Genomic DNA, 27,739 nt, shown 5'->3' with positions numbered 1-27,739 from the left:
AATGCAAGCACGTAGCATCGTTTTTGAAAGGGGGGGGGGGGCAACCAGAGAAATTTTTTTTTACTTACCTGAAAAAGTTGACAAGCAAAAAAAAAAGGAAATAGCCCAAACTCGAAAATCCTATTTCGTGGTGGTGGTGGTGGGGGGGGGGTAACTTTTTTTTTAAGGCCAACTACCTTTCACTTACATTTTTTTCCACCCAATACTACATATCCTTGATATCATTATACTTACTATGGTAAGAAGTGGGGGGGGGGGGGCAACCATCCTTTCAATATACATTTTCAATAGTAAAGGTAATGTTGGGAAAAAAAGTGGGTGGGGGGGGGGGACTATGCCCCCCCCCCCCCCCCCCCCCCCCGTTGCTACGTCCCTGTAATGTTTCACATGCATAGATCTCGGGGGGGCATTTAAAATTTGTACAGTCATACGTTAAATAAACTAAACGAACTACCGGTATAACTGATCTTGGACCCTCCACTTAGAAAACGCCGATCAAACATTTATATCTCTATTTGTACCAATAAGATATGCTTTACATGCATGTCTAGAGAGAGGGGTCCGGAACACCTCTCTGAAATTTGTACAGTTATTTAATGCGCAAACTAAACCAACTAAAAGTCATTTAATGTATAAAATAAATCAACTAAAAGGGACCTTAGAACCCCCCCCCCCCTTCCCCAACCGAAAATGTGGATTCGTGTTAAGTTGGTATGATAAATGTCATACACATTAAGGTATGACGCATAAGAGCCCCCTCTCCCCGGCCGAAATAAATTTTCACATTTAGGAAAGGACTTTACGCATTTTTTTCTTGTCAAGAAATTTCTGGGCTGGATTTTTTTTTTACCAGAGTGACCCTTTTGGAAAAAATGTCCTATAGATCCGCGCCTTTTTTTTCTCGAATTTACATAAATATCAATATAACAATAAAATTTATTCAAATATGTGTGGCAGTTGGCAGTAAGCAGCTGACAGTTGGCAGTAAGCAGTTAGCAGTTGGCAGTAAGCAGTTGGCTGTCGTATATGGCATTCCATAACAGCATGTGTTATGATTTTCCTTTTTTCTGGGTTTAACATTAAAAAAAAAAAACACGAGATAGTGCACATATAAAAACCTCAATTGTACTCTGAAGTAAAAGAGACCTGAATACTTCGAAATCACTTATTTTCGTGGAAATGTTATTTTTCGTTGTTTTCGTAGTTTGAAGAGAATTAAGTCCGTCCCAAAATTAAAAATAAAAAAATAATAATCAAAATATTCAGTAATTTTTAAGTTACGAAATCAAAAACCCACGAACTAGATTATTTTCTTCAAACCTCGATTATTTAAAGCCACGTTAATGTGTGATTCTACACACAAGCACCTGACGTTATACTTATTTTTCTTTTAATAATAAAAAAATATACCCATACCTTTTTTATTAAAAGAAAAATAAGTAACGTCAGGTGCCTGTGATTCTACTGTATTTATATCGTGTAAACACTAACTTTGATCATGGTTCTGCTAGCCTAGCTAAAAGAAACAGTTTACTACACTAATATACTAGGTTATATACTGACATTTTAATTCTTCCCCAGGAAGGTGTGATTTGAACAAACTTGTCTAGATTAGCAAGGTTTCAGCTTTTATAGAACTTTCATCTTTCTGGCTCAGTGAATGAGCCTTCTAAAGATTTTTTCTCATATTCATGATTTTTGATGACCTCCAGGTGGTCTTTTATTTTCAGATCAAGCGTGTATCCCCCTCCATCAAACGATATTAAATCAAGTTTGATTCTAATTTGCTCGGGTGCTTCTTGACAAGAATATGAAAAGTTTACAATAACTTATTTCGTTCAAAAACGTTATTTCACAGAGCCTTTGGCTCACTGATCTCAAAGAAATAAAAAATACACTCAGTACGATAATTAATCTTAAACACAATGTAAATGATACTAATTATTCTTTTCTTATACGTGTATTATTGTCACATTAAAATTATTTCAACCCCCTTCACAACAAGAGGCCCAGGGGCCACATCGCTCACCTGAGCAAATTGGCTACGAAAAAGCACAAATCAGATTAGAACTGAAAAGTTTACTGAAGGGGGAAGGGGGGGGGGGGGCTTGAATTTTAACACTGCTTGAGAATGCCTTCATTTTAATAGAGCATATGACTTTGCTGTTCTTGATAAAAAGATTTTTAAAAATTATTTTCTTCCTATATATAACTTCATAATAATTTGAATTTGATTCCCCATTGTTTCCATCCTTAACCCAAAGAGCCATGATTTGAATAAATTTAAATCTTCAATTCATGAGGATGCTCACATGTCAATATTACTAAACATAGCTTTTCTGTTCTTGGGATTTTTCCCTTTATTTTTCTATGTAAAATTTTGATCCACCGGTGTGACCCCACCCTACCCTTGGGGGTTATGATTTGAACAAATTTAATTCTACACTACTCAAAATTGCTACCATATAAATACTAGTATCACTAATCATGGCTTTGCTATTCTTGAGAAGAATTTTTTAAATATATCTTAATGTAAAACTTGGAACCCCCCCCCCCCTTTGTGGCCCCATCATATCCCTAGGGGGTTATAATTTGAACAAACTAGAATCTACACTACCTAAGGATGGTTCCACATAAATATCATTAATCATGGCTTTGAAGTACATGTACTTGAGAAGAAAATTTTTAAAGATTTCCCTATCTAGCCCTATGTGAAACTTTGATACTAGTAAGCCATTTTGGCCCCACCTATCCCTGGGGTTTATGATTTGAACAAACTAGAATCTACACTACCTGAGGATGATTTCACATGGGTTTCATCTTTCCTGGCCCAGTGGTTCTTGAGAAGAAGATTTTTAAAGAATTTTCCTATATATTTCTATGTAAAATTTTGGTCGGCCATTGTGGCCCCACCCTACCCCCGGGGGTCATGATTTGAACAAACTAGAATCTACACTACCTGAGGATGTTTCCACATAAATTTCATTAATCATGGCTTTGAAGTACTTGAGGAGAAGATTTTTAAAGATTTCTCTATCTAGTCCTAAGTGAAACTTTGATAAGCCATTTTGGCCCCACCCTACCCCCGGGGGTCATGATTTGAACAAACTTGAATCTACACTACCTGAGAACGATTTCACATAAATATCACTAATCATGGCTTTGAAGTACTTGAGGAGAAGACTTTTAAAGATTTCTCTATCTAGTCCTAAGTGAAACTCTGATAAGCCATTTTGGCCCCATCCTACCCCCGGGGGTCATGATTTGAACAAACTTGAATCTTCACTACCTGAGGATGCCTCCACATGAGTTTCATTTTTCCTGGCCCAGTGGTTCTTGAGGAGAAGATTTTTAAAGATTTCCCTATCTAGTCCTATGTAAAAATTTGATCGGCCATTTTGGCCCCACCCTATCCCTGGGGGTTATGATTTGAACAAAATTGAATCTACACTACCTGAGGATGCTTCCACATGAGTTTTATCTTCCTTGGCCTAGTGGTTTTTGAGAAGAAGATTTTTTTAAAATGCCATTAATTTTTCACTAATTCATAATTATCTCCCCTTGGAAGAGGGTGTGGCCCTCCTAAGGATACTTTGTGGCAAGTTTGGTTGAAATTGGCCCTGTGATTCTTGAGAAGATGATGAAAATGTGAAAAGTTTATTACAACGACGACGACATCGACGACGATGACAGACAACGGACAAATTTTTATCAGAAAAGCTCACTTGAGCCTTTGGCTCAGGTGAGCTAAAATCACCAGCAGACAATTAGAAATCTAACAAAATAACAACCCATAGGGAATTAATATCATTTAATTGAATTTTCAAAGCATGTACGTTAAAAGGCACGCAAAAAATATGAACACAAAATCATAAAAAGTTCAAACACAAACAAAAATATGCAATAGTAGTTGTGTACTTAGAGTAAACTTTTTTTGCACTTTTCAACAAACTTAATGATGATAACAGCCGGAATCTTAACTGAATCTTTTTTTTCTGTAATAATATTATGTACTTTTGAAAAAAATTCAAAAAGAATAATTCAAAACCTTTTTTATAAAAAAGGAAATGATAAATTTTATTCCAGCATAAGTATTTGTACTTACTTGCAACTTCGTAAAAAGGGATATAACTTAATATTTTTTCTCAACTTAAGAAATGAAAAGTTCTTTCTCTTTTCAATACTTCAATAAAAATCAATACTAGTGTTTTACATGATGAAACCTATAAAACCTGATACCAAAGATCAAAAGCACAAATCAGATTAGAACTGAAAAGTTTACTGAAAGGGGAAGGGGGGGGGGGGCTTGAATTTTAACACTGCTTGAGAATGCCTTCATTTTGATAGAGCATATGACTTTGCTGTTCTTGATAAAAAGATTTTTTAAAATTATTTTCTTCCTATATATAACTTCATAATAATTTGAATTTGATTCCCCATTGTTTCCATCCTTAACCCAAAGAGCCATGATTTGAATAAATTTGAATCTTCAATTCATGAGGATGCTCACATGTCAATATTACTAAACATAGCTTTTCTGTTCTTGGGATTTTTCCCTTTATTTTTCTATGTAAAATTTTGATCCACCGGTGTGGCCCCACCCTACCCTTGGGGGTTATGATTTGAACAAATTTAATTCTACACTACTCAAAATTGCTACCATATAAATACTAGTATCACTAATCATGGCTTTGCTATTCTTGAGAAGAATTTTTTAAATATATTTTAATGTAAAACTTGGAACCCCCCCCCCCCCATTGTGGCCCCATCATATCCCTAGGGGGTTATAATTTGAACAAACTAGAATCTACACTACCTAAGGATGGTTCCACATAAATATCATTAATCATGGCTTTGAAGTACATGTACTTGAGAAGAAAATTTTTAAAGATTTCCCTATCTAGCCCTATGTGAAACTTTGATACTAGTAAGCCATTTTGGCCCCACCCTATCCCTGGGGGTTATGATTTGAACAAACTAGAATCTACACTACCTGAGGATGATTTCACATGGGTTTCATCTTTCCTGGCCCAGTGGTTCTTGAGGAGAAGATTTTTAAAGATTTTTCCTATATATTCCTATGTAAAACTTTGATCGGCCATTGTGGCCCCACCCTACCCCCGGGGTCATGATTTGAACAAACTAGAATCTACACTACCTGAGGATGCTTCCACATAAATGTCACTAATCATGGCTTTGAAGTACTTGAGGAGAAGATTTTTAAAGATTTCTCTATCTAGTCCTAAGTGAAACTTTGATAAGCCATTTTGGCCCCACCCTACCCCCGGGGGTCATGATTTGAACAAACTTGAATCTACACTACCTGAGAACGATTTCACATAAATATCACTAATCATGGCTTTGAAGTACTTGAGGAGAAGACTTTTAAAGATTTCTCTATCTAGTCCTAAGTGAAACTCTGATAAGCCATTTTGGCCCCATCCTACCCCCGGGGGTCATGATTTGAACAAACTTGAATCTTCACTACCTGAGGATGCCTCCACATGAGTTTCATTTTTCCTGGCCCAGTGGTTCTTGAGGAGAAGATTTTTAAAGATTTCCCTATCTAGTCCTATGTAAAAATTTGATCGGCCATTTTGGCCCCACCCTATCCCCGGGGGTTATGATTTGAACAAAATTGAATCTACACTACCTGAGGATGCTTCCACATGAGTTTTATCTTCCTTGGCCTAGTGGTTTTTGAGAAGAAGATTTTTTTAAAATGCCATTAATTTTTCACTAATTCATAATTATCTCCCCTTGGAAGAGGGCGTGGCCCTTCATTTGAACAAATTTGAATCCTCTTCACCTAAGGATACTTTGTGGCAAGTTTGGTTGAAATTGGCCCTGTGATTCTTGAGAAGATGATGAAAATGTGAAAAGTTTACGACGGCGCCGACAACGACGACAGACAAAGGACAAATTTTTATCAGAAAAGCTCACTTGAGCCTTCGGCCCAGGTGAGCTAAAATCACCAGCAGACAATTACAAATCTAACAAAATAATTACCCCAATAGGAAATTAATATCATTTAATTGAATTTTCAAAGCATGTACGTTAAAAGGCACGCAAAAAATATGAACACAAAATCATAAAAAGTTCAAACACAAACAAAAATATGCAATAGTAGTTGTGTACTTAGAGTAAACTTTTTTTGCACTTTTCAACAAACTTAATGATGATAACAGCCGGAATCTTAACTGAATCTTTTTTTTCTGTAATAATATTATGTACTTTTGAAAAAAATTCAAAAAGAATAATTCAAAACCTTTTTTATAAAAAAGGAAATGATAAATTCTATTCCAGCATAAGTATTTGTACTTACTTGCAACTTCGTAAAAAGGGATATAACTTAATATTTTTTCTCAACTTAAGAAATGAAAAGTTCTTTCTCTTTTCAATACTTCAATAAAAATCAATACTAGTGTTTTACATGATGAAACCTATAAAACCTGATACCAAAGATCAAAAGCACAAATCAGATTAGAACTGAAAAGTTTACTGAAAGGGGAAGGGGGGGGGGGGCTTGAATTTTAACACTGCTTGAGAATGCCTTCATTTTGATAGAGCATATGACTTTGCTGTTCTTGATAAAAAGATTTTTTAAAATTATTTTCTTCCTATATATAACTTCATAATAATTTGAATTTGATTCCCCATTGTTTCCATCCTTAACCCAAAGAGCCATGATTTGAATAAATTTGAATCTTCAATTCATGAGGATGCTCACATGTCAATATTACTAAACATAGCTTTTCTGTTCTTGGGATTTTTCCCTTTATTTTTCTATGTAAAATTTTGATCCACCGGTGTGGCCCCACCCTACCCTTGGGGGTTATGATTTGAACAAATTTAATTCTACACTACTCAAAATTGCTACCATATAAATACTAGTATCACTAATCATGGCTTTGCTATTCTTGAGAAGAATTTTTTAAATATATTTTAATGTAAAACTTGGAACCCCCCCCCCCCCATTGTGGCCCCATCATATCCCTAGGGGGTTATAATTTGAACAAACTAGAATCTACACTACCTAAGGATGGTTCCACATAAATATCCTTAATCATGGCTTTGAAGTACATGTACTTGAGAAGAAAATTTTTAAAGATTTCCCTATCTAGCCCTATGTGAAACTTTGATACTAGTAAGCCATTTTGGCCCCACCCTATCCCTGGGGGTTATGATTTGAACAAACTAGAATCTACACTACCTGAGGATGATTTCACATGGGTTTCATCTTTCCTGGCCCAGTGGTTCTTGAGGAGAAGATTTTTAAAGATTTTTCCTATATATTCCTATGTAAAACTTTGATCGGCCATTGTGGCCCCACCCTACCCCTGGGGTCATATTTTGAACAAACTAGAATAAACACTACCTGAGGATGCTTCCACATAAATGTCACTAATCATGGCTTTGAAGTACTTGAGGAGAAGATTTTTAAAGATTTCTCTATCTAGTCCTAAGTGAAACTTTGATAAGCCATTTTGGCCCCACCCTACCCCCGGGGGTCATGATTTGAACAAACTTGAATCTACACTACCTGAGAACGATTTCACATAAATATCACTAATCATGGCTTTGAAGTACTTGAGGAGAAGACTTTTAAAGATTTCTCTATCTAGTCCTAAGTGAAACTCTGATAAGCCATTTTGGCCCCATCCTACCCCCGGGGGTCATGATTTGAACAAACTTGAATCTTCACTACCTGAGGATGCCTCCACATGAGTTTCATTTTTCCTGGCCCAGTGGTTCTTGAGGAGAAGATTTTTAAAGATTTCCCTATCTAGTCCTATGTAAAAATTTGATCGGCCATTTTGGCCCCACCCTATCCCCGGGGGTTATGATTTGAACAAAATTGAATCTACACTACCTGAGGATGCTTCCACATGAGTTTTATCTTCCTTGGCCTAGTGGTTTTTGAGAAGAAGATTTTTTTAAAATGCCATTAATTTTTCACTAATTCATAATTATCTCCCCTTGGAAGAGGGCGTGGCCCTTCATTTGAACAAATTTGAATCCTCTTCACCTAAGGATACTTTGTGGCAAGTTTGGTTGAAATTGGCCCTGTGATTCTTGAGAAGATGATGAAAATGTGAAAAGTTTACGACGGCGCCGACAACGACGACAGACAAAGGACAAATTTTTATCAGAAAAGCTCACTTGAGCCTTCGGCCCAGGTGAGCTAAAATCACCAGCAGACAATTACAAATCTAACAAAATAATTACCCCAATAGGAAATTAATATCATTTAATTGAATTTTCAAAGCATGTACGTTAAAAGGCACGCAAAAAATATGAACACAAAATCATAAAAAGTTCAAACACAAACAAAAATATGCAATAGTAGTTGTGTACTTAGAGTAAACTTTTTTTGCACTTTTCAACAAACTTAATGATGATAACAGCCGGAATCTTAACTGAATCTTTTTTTTCTGTAATAATATTATGTACTTTTGAAAAAAATTCAAAAAGAATAATTCAAAACCTTTTTTATAAAAAAGGAAATGATAAATTCTATTCCAGCATAAGTATTTGTACTTACTTGCAACTTCGTAAAAAGGGATATAACTTAATATTTTTTCTCAACTTAAGAAATGAAAAGTTCTTTCTCTTTTCAATACTTCAATAAAAATCAATACTAGTGTTTTACATGATGAAACCTATAAAACCTGATACCAAAGATCAAAAGCACAAATCAGATTAGAACTGAAAAGTTTACTGAAAGGGGAAGGGGGGGGGGGGGCTTGAATTTTAACACTGCTTGAGAATGCCTTCATTTTGATAGAGCATATGACTTTGCTGTTCTTGATAAAAAGATTTTTTAAAATTATTTTCTTCCTATATATAACTTCATAATAATTTGAATTTGATTCCCCATTGTTTCCATCCTTAACCCAAAGAGCCATGATTTGAATAAATTTGAATCTTCAATTCATGAGGATGCTCACATGTCAATATTACTAAACATAGCTTTTCTGTTCTTGGGATTTTTCCCTTTATTTTTCTATGTAAAATTTTGATCCACTATAATGTGGCCCCATCCTACCCTTGGGGGTTATGATTTGAACAAATTTAATTCTACACTACTGAGAATTGCTACCATATAAATACTAGTATCACTAATCATGGCTTTGCTATTCTTGAGAAGAATTTTTTAAATATATTTTAATGTAAAACTTGTAACCCCCCCCCCCCCATTGTGGCCCCATCATATCCCTAGGGGGTTATAATTTGAACAAACTAGAATCTACACTACCTAAGGATGGTTCCACATAAATATCATTAATCATGGCTTTGAAGTACATGTACTTGAGAAGAAAATTTTTAAAGATTTCCCTATCTAGCCCTATGTGAAACTTTGATACTAGTAAGCCATTTTGGCCCCACCCTATCCCTGGGGGTTATGATTTGAACAAACTAGAATCTACACTACCTGAGGATGATTTCACATGGGTTTCATCTTTCCTGGCCCAGTGGTTCTTGAGGAGAAGATTTTTAAAGATTTTTCCTATATATTCCTATGTAAAACTTTGATCGGCCATTGTGGCCCCACCCTACCCCCCGGGGTCATGATTTGAACAAACTAGAATCTACACTACCTGAGGATGCTTCCACATAAATGTCACTAATCATGGCTTTGAAGTACTTGAGGAGAAGATTTTTAAAGATTTCTCTATCTAGTCCTAAGTGAAACTTTGATAAGCCATTTTGGCCCCACCCTACCCCCGGGGGTCATGATTTGAACAAACTTGAATCTACACTACCTGAGAACGATTTCACATAAATATCACTAATCATGGCTTTGAAGTACTTGAGGAGAAGACTTTTAAAGATTTCTCTATCTAGTCCTAAGTGAAACTCTGATAAGCCATTTTGGCCCCATCCTACCCCCGGGGGTCATGATTTGAACAAACTTGAATCTTCACTACCTGAGGATGCCTCCACATGAGTTTCATTTTTCCTGGCCCAGTGGTTCTTGAGGAGAAGATTTTTAAAGATTTCCCTATCTAGTCCTATGTAAAAATTTGATCGGCCATTTTGGCCCCACCCTATCCCCGGGGGTTATGATTTGAACAAAATTGAATCTACACTACCTGAGGATGCTTCCACATGAGTTTTATCTTCCTTGGCCTAGTGGTTTTTGAGAAGAAGATTTTTTTAAAATGCCATTAATTTTTCACTAATTCATAATTATCTCCCCTTGGAAGAGGGCGTGGCCCTTCATTTGAACAAATTTGAATCCTCTTCACCTAAGGATACTTTGTGGCAAGTTTGGTTGAAATTGGCCCTGTGATTCTTGAGAAGATGATGAAAATGTGAAAAGTTTACGACGGCGCCGACAACGACGACAGACAAAGGACAAATTTTTATCAGAAAAGCTCACTTGAGCCTTCGGCCCAGGTGAGCTAAAATCACCAGCAGACAATTACAAATCTAACAAAATAACAACCACAATAGGAAATTAATATCATTTAATTGAATTTTCAAAGCACGTACATTGAAAGGCACTCAAAAATTATAAACACAAAATCATAAAAAGTTCAAAGCAAACAAAAAATATTCAGTAGTAGTTGTGTACTTAGAGTAAACTTTTTTTTGCACTTTTCAACAAACTTAATGATGATAACAGAATCTTAATCGAATCTTATATTTTTTTCTGTACTATAATATTATGTACATGTACTTCTGAATAAAATTCAAAAAGAATAATTCAAAACCTTTTTGTATAAAAAAGGAAATGATAAACTTTATTCCAGCATAAGTATTTGTACTTACTTGCAACTTCGTAAAAAGGGATATAACTTAATATTTTTTCTCAACTTAAGAAATGAAAAGTTCTTTCTCTTTTCAATACTTCAATAAAAATCAATACTAGTGTTTTACATGATGAAACCTATAAAACCTGATACCAGATCAATACAATACCTGTACGTTTAATTTACATTTTCTAATGAGCAAAGGTTAAATTGAAGTTTAAATTTAAAAAGGCGAAACATTTCACAAATTACATAAAATGCAATAATTTTTCAAAATTCCCAGTCTAATTAAAATTAGACTTTTCGTTTCAAAGCACATTTAAATCATGGCTGTATTAATCAATAGCCCGGATTGCAGCTGATGATGCTATAATGAATGCTGTATCCTTAACTCATGATTATGTACAAAATTAAGTTATTCATAATTTTGGATAATGAGTGAAAAAAATCAAGTTTTTTTATTAATTAAATACATGGATTTGTAAAAATATAAGCATGTTTATATACTATGTATATTTCTACAGCAATTATGGTAGTATTGATTTTGGGCAACAAAATGGACAAACATGTTATGAAATGAACTAACTGGTGAATAAAAGAAACATGTTGGAACTCTACATAAAGAGGCCTTCTTTCATTAAATATCTATGCGTATATAAAGAGTCTTTAACTAATTCTTTCTTGCCTTGAGGCATCCGAACCTTTAACAACACTATATAGCTATTGATCGACTGATGATTTTTTTTCTCATAATCTTATCTATCGTGGAGGTAAAAAAAAATCTGTATACATATATAATTATGTATAAGTCCTGCATGTTAATCTATGTATATACCTCAGATATGTCATAATTTAAATCTCCCATTTTCTAAGGTACAATACTTTGTTTTTGAAAATTTCAATGAATTTCAATTCGTGTACAATTAGTTATAACAATAATACAAATGAAAACTGCATCAAAATTAACATTCTTATTCACAAGGGCGACATAAGAGGAATATGCATGAATAAAAATGAATGATTTTTAAATAAAAAGCAAAACAAAGATTCAATTTACTGTAGATCACTATATTTTCGCAAATTTTTATTTTCGCGAGATAGTCATTAACTCTTCATTAGCGAAACAAAATGTTCACGAATTTGTGATTTACATAATGATATACGAGAGAATGAAATTTTCGATTCCACACTGTCTAGCGTAATTAAGCAAAAATAAAGTTTTTGCGAATAAAAGTGTGATTTACAGTAATTAATACATCAAACAATATGTAATACATGCAATCTGATATGAGTATTATGTACACCAACAAAAAGCAACAATAACCAACATTATTAGAAAGTTTTGAAAAAGAATAACCATGTTTTAAATTAAAGAAACATAATGGAAAGTAAATAACATAAGTAAACATTTTCACATTATGGCCACTGATCCGTATTACTGAATTCTAATCTGCGTGACCTTGACATCACCCACTATGCCCAAGAACCGGAAGCGATCCAAAGGTTGTAAGCGGTGCTTAAACTCGATAAAGTGCTTGCCATCAACAGCAACCTAAAAGAAAAAAAATCAACCAATTTCTTTATACAATAATTTATATCCATTTAATTCAAAAAAGCACAATATTGAATCCTTTGCGTGGAACATTTTTCATTTTATGCATTCAATATGGTGTTTTATTCTTTATTAGCACTTGGTATTTTTTTTCAAGGGCATTTGAACAATGAAGATCTTTTATCATGCCAGCACCTACTGCAACACGGGACCTCCGTTCACACGGTCATCACGTCCCAATTTTGGAATCGAACCCGCGACATTAGGATCAACTCCCTACTTCGTGACTCTATAGGAACATAATTATGCTCTAACAACTGTACCACGCGAGGAGAACATTTAAAATAAGAAGAACTAAACCTCTGTTTTAAAAAATATGGAGATAAAGAACAGCAATTAGCCCATAAAGGCCATTGAAACAAAACAACCGTGAACAGAGCAAACACAGACCTCCAAACACATCAGAGATGAGATGACGTGCCATTGAAAAATAAGTATCCCTTGTCGAACGGTCATCACACCCGTTGTATTATGCGTAATGTCAGTCAGTATTCGACTTAGTGACAGATTGTATATTTGTTGACAAAAGTCATTGCATCGACCATTGAACTTGCGAAATGCTGACTTCAAAAATGTTATGTATCAACAACATCTCTTTCTATACTTTAATATAGCCATATGCAGGTGATAAGGGTATATTGAAACAAACATAAGGTGAGTCGACGATAGAACAGTTAAAATCATCACGTTTATCTTATTAGTTTAATTGTTTGTTTACCATTAACGCCTTTTTCTAAAACCTACACAAATATTGTCAACCAGAAACTATAGAAACTTTTTATATCAACTAATTCAGAGTTTGTGTGTACAGTGCGAAAGTTTTTCACAAACCCATTCTGGAATCACCAATATCAAAGATAAGTAAATTAACGAGTTCCAGTTTTAATGAAAAAGCAGCTGTCTATGATGTCAAAAAAGCTAATGAACTTTAATTTATCATGGGGAATGGTAGTAAAAGTGTTTTTTTTTTAAAGTCGTACTTTTTGATGTTACTCATTTCGGAAAAAAAATGTGAATTTTTCTTTAAGTTACTTGTAGTTTTTAGATATCTACGTCTGATGAAGACCACTACCCAAATAAACAGGTATTGGTGCACTATTCATAAAATTTCTCCTTCAGTATTGTAAATATTTTAGATCGAGTAAAGAAAGAGATTTGGTTGATATTTTTATTTTTAAGAAAAGTAATCTAATACAGGTATGATAATTCACTTTCCATTTTGATTGTTGAGAATAGTAAAAATGTGTAAAACTGACATATGATTTTAAATAATTTTCTTTGAAAAAGGGAGCTATGGGTGCATTAAGTTATATAAAGTTAAATACAGAAATTAAATCAAAAGTAATCAAATAGAGAAGAAACACAGTTTGCCAATGAACATATGCACAAAATATTATCATGCTTCCCACCGATCTGTATCTCACTGGGCTAGAAAAACGAGGATGGAATAGCCAAATGATCATGGACAGCTCTGTAACATCCGAAGAATCGACCTTCACGTCCCATTGTGGGATTCCAACCCACAACGGAAGGATCAGCTCTTTACTTCGCAACTCCAGAGCAGACGTTCTAATAACCACTGCGCCACACGGGCAACAGGAACAGCTCTGTAGCTTAACAAAAATATGACTAAAATGCTTTTGTTATGTACCTTGAAGCAATGTTGCTCACAAAGGATCATTATGTCAAAGTTAGCCTTTGGTTGGAAGGGAAAGTATGGCTTCTGTCTCTCCTCGGGTCCCCACTGGTCGTTTGATCTACTGTTGCGTACAATCTCGCTATTATTGCCTTCCCAATTGATCCTCACATCAAAATGGAGGGCAATATCAGAGCCGTCGGCAACGTTATCCTGTATATTTACCGAAAACCTAAAAATAAAAAAAAATGTATATGACAAGTTGCTAAATTTTACCATAACTTACGCGTGTGTCAAAATTCCATTCAAATCCTAGTAGTTTTGCTTGGTTTCACATGGAATTATATCAAGGTAATTAAAAATTTACTAAATACTCTGCGTGAAATCGACAAAAAAATTATTTCACATCTTTTCTTTGACTATGAGAAATAAAAGGGCATATATTCAAAAGATATTTTTACTGAAAATTATTCTTCAAAGAAACTAAAACTGTAACAACAAATTCATGCATGTAAAAATTAAACTATAAAGTTACCAGATTCATATGGCAACATAGTTCAAACTTACTTAGACTATTTTATAATTCACTGAAAACTTAGTAGTCCATGATTTTAAGTTGAAATACGTGAAATGTACTCCTAAAGTTAAACATAAAAGTTTTTGAGTTGGTCACTGATTGGGCAGAGTGAAAAGCTCACCTGTCACCGGCTACCCCTGTTATATGTATGAGTTTGCCCACCGTCATACCAGATGGAGCGATAAAGCCCATGAAAGGAATCGGCTGTAAAAACATAAAAGACAAGTCATTAAAAGACGTTGTAAATCCGTTTACAAATCCCTTAGGGTCCTTCGGATGAGTCTGCATAAACCTTGGTCCCGTGTCGCAGTAGATGTTGGGGTGAAAAAGAGTAGACCCCTCACTGCTCAATGGTACATGTACGGAAAGGAAAGCCGAGTATAGGTTAGAATCTGCAGCCCTCCACCGGCAAGTGGTGGAGTCTCCATATTGGTGAAAACTTCTCGATAAGAAAGTTAAAAAGATAAAAAAAATCCTTTTAAAGGATGTCTTTGAGAAAGGATAAACATCCAGTTTGGGTGAACATAGCTAAATATTTTACGTTTAAGTGTTACAGCAAATGTAAATAAATATTAATTATCTCCAAACCATTAAAACATTCCAGATTGGGAAAGTCTTTAAATCGACGTGCACCATACAAGATGATGAAAATTAGCTCATTGGAACTTGGAATTGACAAGCTAAAACATTTTCCTTCCCAAATTCACTGTGTACTATTGATTGAATATTTGATAAATACTGATATATTACATATAATAGAAAGTTTTGGCATATGTTAGAGGTTTTAACTTTATCAAAGATATCTGTTAGAAGATAATTGGATTAGAAAGCTAAAAATGGACGAATAGCAAATGTAACACATATAATGTATGATTTCAGAAAATGGCAGACTACTAATAGATAATTGTTATCAATACATTCAATGCATTTCTCTATCAATTATTGTAAATAAGGAAGAAAAACATTTACTAAATTCTACGAGGATCTGAAATAAAACTTTATTCAACAGCAGATACAGTGTATGAATATCAACGTTCTATGAAAATTATATAACATAAGTTGTTAAAATGTTTTTAAAAGAAAATAATTTATTTTTATTTATTTATCTTCATTTTTTTTTCAACTCTATCTAAGGAATTTTATCAAGTTGTACTTCAGTTACTGTTGTGTAAATCACACAGACTTGTCAAAAAGGCATAATTCATCAAGAGCTAAAGTTTTTCTGTATACATTTACTCGAAAATGGCATTCAGATCAATTTCACGATTGGCTAAACAGAAAAACACAACAAATGTTAATTTATGTAATCAGAATACATACTGGGTTGTTAATAGGACCTTGTGGTTGTGAGGGATAAGAAGGGGGGTACGAAGCCGGGGGACATCCAGCACCTGGTGGTTGTGGAGGTGTACACTCCCAGCCGTGTGTGTGGGGACCACAGCATCCTTCAGTATAAGGTGGCGGCATGAATACTTCAGTTGGTGGTAGTGTTATGAAACTTGATTTGCGGCTGAATGAAATGTACGGAAGGTAACCCGTGTATCTAGCGTCAAATCAAAAGACCGGTTATAGCACCTGATATCTGTACACGGTGTGCACGTGGACTAAAAATTCGCTGTCACCTGCAAAATCAATGAAAAATTGGTTAACATTATTTCAAAGGATTGAATTCAAATACACAATATGTAACATCAATAAGGATGAAATATGTAAATTGGAATGATTTTCGCTATTCAGATATCCAGAAAATTATACAATATACTTTAGTCTAAAAAGTTTACTTGAAGTATTGCAAAAGAACAGCTTAAACAATATTTCATCTCTATCAGTAGCAAAATACTTATAACAAAGTTCATTTTTGAACATTAAGAAGAAATAAAACAGAGGTATAATACCAACAGTACTCCTTCCAACAAATCTGCATTGTGTGAGTTTCCCTACAGGAAAAAATACTTGACTTTACAGTTTTATAACAGTTTTATACTCTCGGCTTAGTGTTTCACAAGGAAGAATTTCGCTAAATGTATCACGCTTTTTCATTAAATATAAATATGGAATTCATTTTTATGATTTCTAGTGTGCGTAATGATGATTGCTAAAAAAAAAAAGAACCAAAAATATGTATCAAGTAGGATATTTCCACCCAAAAAATCTAAACAGAGTTACTTCCTTGAATATGGAACACGAAGATAAAAAATATCTCATACTGTTTATTTCCTTGAAATAATAAAAAACACAACAAATATTTAATTTTAAATTCCCCTCCCGTATTTTCAGGAGCCTGATAAAACCCTCGGAGACTAAAAGGGGTATAAAACTCTATTTTAAGTTTTATCATATTAATAATAATATCTCTGTCTCATAATTATTCTTGGTTGCAAGGAAGTAAATAAAAAAAATATTTTCCACACTTACACATTATTTACGTCATTGATGAATGCCACTCTCAATGTTCGTTTTATTAAACGCACTCTGCAAGATGAAGTTAGCATCTCCTTAAGGTCTGATATCTCTCTCTCCCCCCCCCCCCCTCCATGCGCTTCATGGATTGCGTACACTGATACCGATACACGGAAAATATCAGTTAAAATTAAATACCGGGGTATAAACACAAATCCTAATAACTATTATAATAGCATATTTCTGCCACTTACATAAAAGATAAATTAGACTAACTTGAAATATTATAATGTATATCTTCATGCGACTTATTTATGTTAAAATGCAAAGTTATTCATTTACACTCGCAAGTTATCAATCTCTAAAGACAATCTAATTTCAATGCAAAAGCAACTAACGCCTAATACATTGTATATGACATACGAGCAAAATGTAACATTATCATGTCGACATGCAAGTTATTTGATTCAATAAGCCAAAACAAACGTACAACTGCAACTTATGTATGTGACATGCAAGATAATTCTGGTAACATTGGAGTTAATAATGTCATCAAGCGAGTTATGTATATTTAAAAAATGCAACTTATTATCTTGAATTTTAACATAAACATCTTGGAATACATTTACATGGAAATAAAGACTAGAATTAAAGCTGAAAAGTCCAATAAACAATACAACATTGGAGCAAAACAAACACTGATCTCTGAAATATATAATTGAAATTCAAGTGCCAAGGAGTAACATTTCATGTCGACATACAAGTTATTTGATTCAATAAGCCAAAGCAAACGTGTGCAACTTATTTATGTGAAAACAACAAAAAAATCCGTCGACAACTCAGTGTGTATATAATGGTTTAACAATTAGTATGAAAAACTTAAAATGCGTTTGACTTATTGATAAATTGTTTTAACATAAATCGTTGTAATACATGGACATGGAAACACACAGATTAATATTAAATTACCCATTAAACAATACAACATTTTTGTTTCAGCAGCTTGTTTGTAAACATAATTTATCCGGAAATTGTTCAATATGTATCAAGTAGGATATTTCCACCCTAAAAATCTAAACAGAGTTACTTCCTTGAATTTGGAACACGAAGATAAAAAATATCTCATATTGTTTATTTCCTTGAAATAATAAAAAACATAACAAATATTTAATTTTAAATTCCCCTCCCGTATTTTCAGAAGCCTGATAAAACCCTCGGAGACTAAAAGGGGTATAAAACTCTATTTTAAGTTTTATCATATTAATAATAAAATCTCTGTCAGAATTATTCTTGGTTTCAAGGAAGTAAACAAAAAATATTTTCCACACTGACACATTATTTACGTCGTTGATGAATGCCACTGTCAATGTTCGTTTTATTAAACGCACTCTGCAAGATGCAGTAAGCATCTCCTTTAGTTCTCCCCCCCCCCCCCTTGCGCTTCATGGATTGCGTACACTGATACCGATACACGGAAAATATCAGTTAAAATTAAATACCGGGGTATAAACACAAAGGCTAATAACTATTATAATGTCATATTTCTGCCACTTACATGCAAGATAAATTAGACTAACTTGAAATATCATAATGTATATATTCATGCGACTTATTCATGTTAACATGCAAAGTAATTCATTCACACTTGCAAATTATTTTAAATATCTTAAGACAACCTAATTTTAATGCTACATATGTAACCCTACTAACGTTAACACTATACTAATTGTATATATTATACTTTCATGTAAATTGTGTTGAATCTGATTGTTTTTCGAGAAACATTTTGCAAAAAACACTACTACCCGTGATTTATGAAGCCACGCCCTCCTGCGTAGCAACTGTCAAATTGCTTGACGACGGGTGTTATTCCAAAAAATCGCGACTGCGCGGAATTTATGCGCGCACGGTTCACTGTAATATGTATTTGTATAAAACATTCAGTATAATATAATAAATATAGCATGTAGTTAGACCAACATGTTGAAAATTTGCAACTGAGAGCCAAATTTTGCGCCTCGGTTGACAATGGTTTTCTTGGGGTGAAAATTTTCAATGTTACACTCAACTACATGCAATATTTATATAATGAAATTCAAGCAAGATGTAACATTATCATGTCGACATACAAGTTATTTGATTCAATAAGCCAAAGCAAACGTACAACTGCAACTTATTTATGTGACATGTAAGATAATTCTGAGAACATTCGAGTTAATAATGAATGTCAACAAGTCGAGATATGTATATTAAAATGCAACTTATTATCTTGAATTTTAACATAAATACCTTGCATGGAATACATGGACATGGAAACACACAGATTAATATTAAAGCTGAAAAGTCCATTAAACAATACAACACTGGAGCCAAACAAACATTGACCTCTGAAACATCAGAGGTGAGATCCGGTGCCATAGAGGAATGAGCATTCCCTGCTGACCAGTCACATCCGGTGTGTCCTCCTTGTCATGATCGGAAAACAACGGAAAAATCTGTCGACAATTCAATGTGTATATAATGATATAACAATTAGTATGAAAAACTTCAGTCAACGTTTGACTTAATGATAAATTGTATTTACTGACAAGGTCGTTGTATCGACCATGGAAATTAAAAAATGATTACCTTAAACGAGACTGCTGATATTCTTGTTTCAGCAGGTTGTTTGTAAATAATTTACCTCGAGAAATTGTTCATGCATAGAGCATGTTCTCACTCGAATCAACGGAGAGATATGAACCCCGTATGAAGGTGATGAAGGTATATTACTACATTAGCAAGGGAAGATGAAGATTGAAAAGTTTACATGATCGCATTTATCATAAAGCTTGATAATTAGATTACCATTAACGTCTTTTTTAAGTAAAATATCAAATTATGAAACATATTTGTTAGACTGCGTGGGGGTATCTTTTATTTTAAGCTCAAAAAAGTGTATCGAAAAAGTGTATACAAAATATTCCTCTAATTCTAAAAAAAATAATTTAGTTTAAAAATTAATTCGATTCGCTCTTCCTTTCCAGTTTGCAAATTTTTCTCTAGGCTACATCCTCCACGATTTATTCATAACTCTCTCTCTCTCTCTTCTCTCTCTCTTTCTGATAAGATGATCATAAAACATGTCATCAATATCGAACAAAATATTTCGATCTGTTAAAGTGATCAAAATACAATGTATAACAAAAAATAGTTATAAGAGGAAAAGTGAATAATTAAATAAATATGAATAATATTTTCATAATATTATGTCTTTGCTTCTTCATCATGACAGTCATGTGTTTGTTTACATTTAAGTGAAAGCGGAAGTGACTCTATTGACATGGCAACAGTGTACTTAAGCATATTGCGATATGCTTAGCTAAGAATCGCTAAGCATGTTGCTTAGAATTTTTATGCAACAGAAATTAAGCATATTACTCAGCTAAGAATATGCTTAAGAAATATAAGCATATACTTAAGAAAAATCTTATAATTTTTATCAATATAAACCTGGCTGCAGGGGCCATAAAACTTACGGCGCTAGATTTATAACAACTTTTTCCAAAGGAATTAATAGGGAAAAGTATTTTTAACAAATAACAGTGATTTAATTTCCACTTCTTGTAGCGTCTTTAAAATTTTACATAGATACATGTATTGTCAATCAAAATTGTTAACATCTTTTAAATCAATTTCAGAGCATTTGTGAGTACAATCAGAATGTTTTTCAACAAAACAATTTTTGCAAATAATCAATGGCAAGGTGATTTACGAGATCCATTCTTATTGAAAAAAAACTGTCAATAATATCAAAAAGCCTGGACTTTATCCGTTGAATGGTTGTAAAGTTGAAAAGTCCTAAGTTTCTTTGATTTTGGTAATACTTTCCGATTTCAAATTTTCAAGAAGTTCCCTAAGAATTTCAGGTATCCACTTCGGTTTTACACCACTGTTACACTACTGTTAATATTTTATTGAGGTGTGAAGAATTAGGCTTGGTATAACATTTACTAGAACCTGCTATGTATCTTTGTTTGTAAGTATTTTTGTGCAGTTTTTGAATCCAATATAGATATGGTAATTAAAACTCATTGTGGTTGTTGGGAAGATTAAAAATGTTAACAACTGGAAAAAGATTTTGAGGAATGTTATAATATCAATCGAATGCTGAATGACATTTTAAAATACGTTGCATGTAAAATAGACCTTTAACATTTTTTTTACCAAAACTTGGGGCAATGAAATAACATCAATATTGCTTAAACCTTTCCATAGCTATCGAATGCAAGAAAGATATGGCTGGTACTTGGATTTTTATAAGGAAAAAGTTTTGGTTTACAAAACTGAAATATCCCTTTGAACAATTCATATTGTTTGTAGAAAAATGAATACTGTGGAATCATTTTAATTTGTGGGGGTCACTTTTCGTGGGTAAGCATATTTTTCATGGTTTGTGGGACATAATTTCGTCAAATATATAAAAGATTTATATAAATATGTTGAAAAAAAATGTTCGGAGAGTGTAAATTCAATTAAGGGTAGCATGAAGATCATGAGGATAAAACAAATGGAAACATTGATGATTCCACTTAGAAAAAGATGTGCATTACAGCAGGAAACTGAATGGTCCTATACTACTTAATGACTATTCAAAAGGACTTTCATTAATCTACAGAAAACCGGGTGTTTAATACCCCTTGCTATAGGACTGGGATGTTGTATGGGTGGGACTGAGAGCCAAATTTTGGTGATAATCAACCAAATCTGGGAAGAATGGCTCGTCCATTTTCTCAGATGAGCAGTTAAATATATATGCAGATTAAATTAATTTTGAGATAAGGGTAACGGAAGTACACTTAACAAACCTACAAAAATGTATCCCATTCTTATTTTGTTGACCTCAAGTATATCTCCGTAGGTCATGCCTGGTATTTTTTAAGAAAAAGGGTCCCTTGCAACCTTAGGGGAGAGATAAAGATGGTTAAACCATCAGGTACTTAATGGCGATAACACAATACTTTTCTTGGTTGAAATGATTAAAAGCAATGTTTACATAATAAAAAAAATATCGGAATTAATGCATCGTGACGATTACCAGGATAAAACAATTTGAAGCAATATTTTCATTTGGAGAGTTTGGCAAAGTTCTGAGATTTTATGTGTCATAGCTATTATATCAAAGTTATTACTGGGAATAGTTCTTAATATATAAAGTATAGCCGTTGCACAGGTGTCTATCCTAGGTTTGACTTTAATGTTTAAGGACAAAATCTTTTTTCATTATTCTCCAAAGAAATTTAAATAAAATGAAATCTATTTTTCGTGAAGAAGGACATTTTTAAAACTAAAAACAATTATTGAGGTCATCTAATTCACGTTATAAGCAGTTTCAAATTTTATCTATTATAAATTTGTATATTATATATATATATTATAAATACGATGTGTTTGGGCTTCAACTCAAAGTAAGTTTATTATTATTATTATTTTTTTTTTGCTTATCTAAATCAACACTACTTCTTTCTTTGCACCATCGACGACATCCTTTTAGTAAAACCAGTAAGATAAATATACATTATCAGTTATTTATCTTTTCGTATTCCTTCACATTAGTATATCCATTTAGCTATATATGTATATATAAAATATATAAAGTATCTGCCACTCCTACTCCAAGTGAACGAGAAGATTAAAATCTTCGATCAAATAAGTCGTTTACTTCAACGGTAAAAATAAATGACATTTGAAATATAACAGGTATTTGCTATATTTAAATTATTTGCACTACCTATGACCTGATAGCTAGCATTAGCAATATTTCTTACCATTTCAACAATTCCTTTCCTACTTTACACTTGTGCAAGATCTTGTACCACTGGAGTTTAATTTCGTTTATCAAATAACTATAAGGTAAGAACGAGATTTCAATAATGCAATCTATTTACAAATTCAGATTTCATCAAATAAATTTCATTTTTTAACTAATTCGACCCTTTGGTCTATATGAATATTTTCTACATCAGAAATTAACAACCCTGTCTTTTTAAAAAAAAAAAATATTGACATGATGCTACTGCATTTCAGAATTATGATTTTCCTTCTCATACAGAAGAAATTCTTGGTAACTGTAATTGGTGGCAGTATTTTAGTAATTTTGGTCATTCTGTATTCAGGACGTACCCCGCAAATAACGTTTGATAGATTTGTAAACCTAGCAATGAATTCAGACCCAGGATCACCGAAGGTATATCGCACTGTCTGGTTTGATATGGAACCCTATCTTTCCAATCATTTTAAGTTCTATAATAGTTCTACTTGCAGTGTACCCAATTGCATTATGACAAATAATATATCTAGTGCAGATATTGTAGTATTCAGTCATCGACACCTTCCAAATAGTACTGTCAATAAAAAGAAAGACCAAATTTGGATTTTTTACACAAATGAAAGCCCCTATCATACTGTTAGACCAAATAAAGAATGGATGGACCGTTTTGATTTATCAATGTCATATTTGGAAGATTCAGATATAGACCAAATAAAGAATGGATGGACCGTTTTGATTTATCAATGTCATATTTGGAAGATTCAGATATTCAAGTGTCAACGTATGGTAAATTCCAAAACAGGCAAGACCTGCTGAGGAGGAATTACAGTTCAATATTTAACAAGAAAACGAAAGATGCAGTCTGGGTTTCAAGCCACTGTGACACACCCTCCGGAAGAGAAAACCTGGTGAAAGACCTTAGTAAATACTTATCAATTGACACTTATGGTGCATGTGGTGTAAAGAAATGTGGTCGCCAGTACGATGAATTTTCAATATGCCAATCCTTGTTTGAAATGGATTACAAATTTTATTTTGCTTTCGAAAATTCAATCTGTAAAGAATACACGACGGAAAAATTGCACCTACTTTACTTGAACAACGCTTCCCTTATTCCTGTTATCAACGGACCAAAAGGAGCAGATCGTTATATTCCAGAGGGAACCTATATTAACAGTCAGAATTTTGCAGATGCTGGCTTACTAGCTAGAGAATTAAAAAAAATCGGTTCAAATGAAACAGAGTACATCCGTTATTTGAAGGAAAAGGACAAATATACAACCCAAACACTCGACAAAATCTTTCCAGATACACAATGTAACTTATGTAAATATCTTATGGATATAGAAAAAGGGAAAAGAGCAAGGAAAAATTATTCGTGGTTTAAAATTTTCGACCGAACAATACACTGCACTTTGCCGTATTATAATTGATGCTTTTCAGGAATATCAATTACGTCAATTTTTATTTCTTCTTTATATACGAATACGTATGTATCATTAAATTATCATGATTCTTTACAAATTAGTGCCTTGTGTCTTTGTTAATGAATTGCGTGGTATGTATTATGACCTTATTTGAGATATAAACTATCTTTGGGTCATGTCGAATTTTGTGACTTGTTTTATGCCAATTGTTAGGCCCTTGCAATGTCTTAATACTGATTTTGATCACGACATGGTCAACAAGGATGCTTTCTCCTCTTAAAACTTGACTTCTTTTTATTTAAAGACGTACAACACACGGATGGGGGGGGGGGGGGGGGGGAGATGACTAATGCGATTTCAATTGAACGTTTGACGTTACGTCAAATTTAACGTCAAAAATAAAGCGTCAAAATGACGAGTAAAACGATCCCGATGTATATCAAACACAAAAGAAAAATGGGATGTGGGGCTTGGTTGTGATTATGAGTACCATACTCATTCCATGAGTATTTTTTTTTTTAATTAACCCGATTAAACTCCGTAAAATCAAGACATAAAATACATCCCTTAATGTTTATTTCATTTCATATACAATAAATTGTATTCTTGATCAAAGCGCAGCATTTTTTTTTATTCTGAAAATTTTATTTTACATTGCCGAAATTCTCATTATGTACAACGGGCTATCTAACATTCCGTTTAATGGTCTTTATTATAATTTGTGCATTTACGATATAAATATTGTTTTTCTTCTTTAATTAAAAAAAAAAAAAACAACTACAATAAACAAACAAAAAACTTTTCCAATGTAAAATCGATGTTGTTCTCAGACCCTTACTGATCAAAGAAGAACAACTCTGAAAATGTAGGATATGGTTGTTTCCTCCCTTTATTCACGGTTTTTTCGCATAAATCAGATACCTTTACAACAAGACCTGATAAATCCGAGAATTGAATACTATAGACCTAATACACATAATGTAAGTATAGAATTGAAAAGAATTGTTTACTAGTACTGAAATTATCTGAATTTATGAATTTCCTATTGCAGCAAATCGTTTGACTTTCCGTCACTGTCAACAATGTCGGTTCGCATTTCCTCGAATCAAAAACATAGACTAAGTATAAGATTTTTAAAAATATCAATGTGCGCATGAATGTAAATTAAAATGGATGAAGAGTTTAATGTTTGATATTTTGAAGTTAATGTGGACGAATACGGAATTTTCATTTTAACTTTAGAAGCAACGGCATTGAAAGAATGCCAACAATATCGTGAGGGGTGTACATGTATGCAAATGTCGATGTATCCCCACGGCCACATACTGTCTCGTTTGAAATAATGACATGAAAGAAACTATAATTATTCCATTTATATCACAGGAGAGTTGAACATACACCATAAATAAAATTAAAGAAAGAAATTAAAAATCAACATATTCAACATAAGTTGAATTCGTATCCAGGGGCCAGTTTCACAAAACTGTCTTATGACTAAAATCTGTCTTACGACCGAAAATTATCTTAAGATTGCACCATAGCTGTTTCACAAAACTGTCATATCTTATGATAATCTTAAGATCTATCAAAATCTTAAGACAACTATATACATGTCTTAAGTCTAAAGTGTAACTGGTGACAGTATATATTTTGGCTAAAAACCTAAGGATATTTAAAGATAAACGGTTTTTAATGATAGAACAATCCTTTGGACTATATTAGGCCAGACGGAACGATGACGATGAAAAGCCCATTCCTTTTTGAAAGTGTATATTTCTATTTTATCAAAGCATTATTACGTGATATGGATTTATCTTTATTTTACGGCGAGGGCATCATGATGTGAGGTGAACACATCGTACCTTTATGTCAGTGCTTTATTAAGTGGTGTAAAAGGGGTATAACATAATGTGAACATATCTTTATATTACATCAATACTTTATTACATTTTGTCAAAACTCCATTCAGTGATGTGGATATATAATTACGTTATGTCAACTCTTTCTTATGTGATTGAAAAATATCTTTATATTGTGTTAACCCTTTATCATGTTGATTCCAAAAGTTCATTAGCTGATGTTAAAAAACATTAACATTGTCTCAAAGCTGTATATCTAGTACATAATGAATGTTGACGACCGTTTTTAATGATTGGTAAGAAGGGGGGGGGGGGTCCTGATTGATTAGGACAAATTACAGGCACATAATATCAACCCCCCTCTTTTCCCAGACATAACTTTACTATAGAAAATGTAATGTTCATTGAAACTGTACAGCCCCCACCCCCACTTTTTGTTGAAGTATAATCCACTGAGGGTAATGTAATATATCTGGAAAAATATACGACTGATCGAAGTTGGACCCCTCTCCCCGAAGTAGGATTTTCGGGCTTGGACTTTTTTTTCTTGGCTTGTCAAGTTTTTTCGGGTAAATGATTTTTTTTTCCTGGCTGACCTCCTCTTTCAAAAAAAGATGCTACGTCACTGGAGTTAGTAATTTTTTTTAATCATTCCAGGGCTAGAATTCTATTACAAAAATCTACCAGTCGCTCATCTAAATCAATTGAATATGCCTTAGTGAGCATGCGTGGGCACATATCAGTGGCAGATATGGGAATCTTGAACAAGGAAGGGGGACGGTATATGTTGGAGACCAAGGGCGGAAAGCGGAGAAGCTCTCAGGCTTTATAGTTTTATAGAAAAAAGTTTTCAACTTAATTCAGCTAAGCTTATTGTGAAACTAATGCAATGTCCTTCAAAGTTTAAGACTTTTATTTAAAAAAAGATTCAAAATAAACAGAAAAAAAATGATTGCTGCACGACTCATAATATTTGATTCAAGATTGTCAATCATTTGTCGCTTAAAGTTTTCATTTAAAGATGTCATTCCCAAATCGCTGAGAATCTCTTCTACGACAGTTTTCTCTCCCGCCATTTTTAGTGCTTGCGGAACGCGGAAAATACGTTATGCTCATATAAAGGCCGAGGATACCCGTGTTCGCATAACGTAATAGTGAATCGACATAATGTAGAAGAGTGCGCACAGTATGGCATGAGCTTTTCACATCAGTTAATAAAAACTAAGATCTCATGAAAAGTAAACATAACGAAATGCAAGTTGATGAAATATAATTGTAGGATGTGTTAATGTCATAAAGAGTTGACATAATGTAAAGGAAAGTTAACACGATGCAATAGTAGTGTGGGTTAATGTCATAAAGAGTTGACATAATGTAATGGAAGGTTGACACAATGGAATAGTAGTGTGGGTTAATGTCATAAAGAGTTGACATAATGTAAAGGAAAGTTAACACGATGCAATAGTAGTGTGGGTTAATGTCATAAAGAGTTGACATAATGTAATGGAAGGTTGACACAATGGAATAGTAGTGTGGGTTAATGTCATAAAGAGTTGAGATAATGTAATGGAAGGTTGACACCATGCAATAGTAGTGTGGGTTAATGTCATAAAGAGTTGACATAATGTAATGGAAGGTTGACACAATGTAATAGTAGTG

The 27,739-nt window shown here is 33.4% G+C and overlaps 1 protein-coding gene across 2 annotated transcripts; it reads right to left on the bottom strand.

Annotated features, from left to right (window-relative positions):
- Positions 1 to 12,134: 12,134 nt before the first annotated feature.
- Positions 12,135 to 16,619, bottom strand: LOC134232919 (galectin-5-like). 2 transcript variants are annotated; one of them, XM_062714914.1, is made up of 5 exons: positions 16,481 to 16,619; positions 15,906 to 16,207; positions 14,707 to 14,789; positions 14,024 to 14,240; positions 12,135 to 12,312 (listed from the first exon to the last, which is right to left on the bottom strand). In XM_062714914.1, exons 2-5 carry the CDS (start codon positions 16,050 to 16,052, stop codon positions 12,196 to 12,198), a joined length of 564 nt encoding a protein of 187 aa, XP_062570898.1. In that variant the 5' UTR covers positions 16,053 to 16,207; positions 16,481 to 16,619; the 3' UTR covers positions 12,135 to 12,195. The 2 variants fall into 2 exon arrangements, with proteins under 2 accessions (XP_062570898.1, XP_062570899.1); XM_062714915.1 differs by having other exon boundaries at positions 16,485 to 16,592.
- Between the last annotated feature and the right edge of the window lie 11,120 nt (positions 16,620 to 27,739).

Source organism: Saccostrea cucullata, unplaced genomic scaffold (assembly GCF_032062105.1).
Source record: "Saccostrea cucullata isolate Sc308-1 unplaced genomic scaffold, CSIRO_AGI_Scuc_v1 ctg11695, whole genome shotgun sequence".
Lineage (NCBI taxonomy): Eukaryota > Metazoa > Mollusca > Bivalvia > Ostreida > Ostreidae > Saccostrea > Saccostrea cuccullata.
Note: the sequence above shows the minus strand (reverse complement) of the source record. Positions and strands in the feature narration are given on the sequence as shown.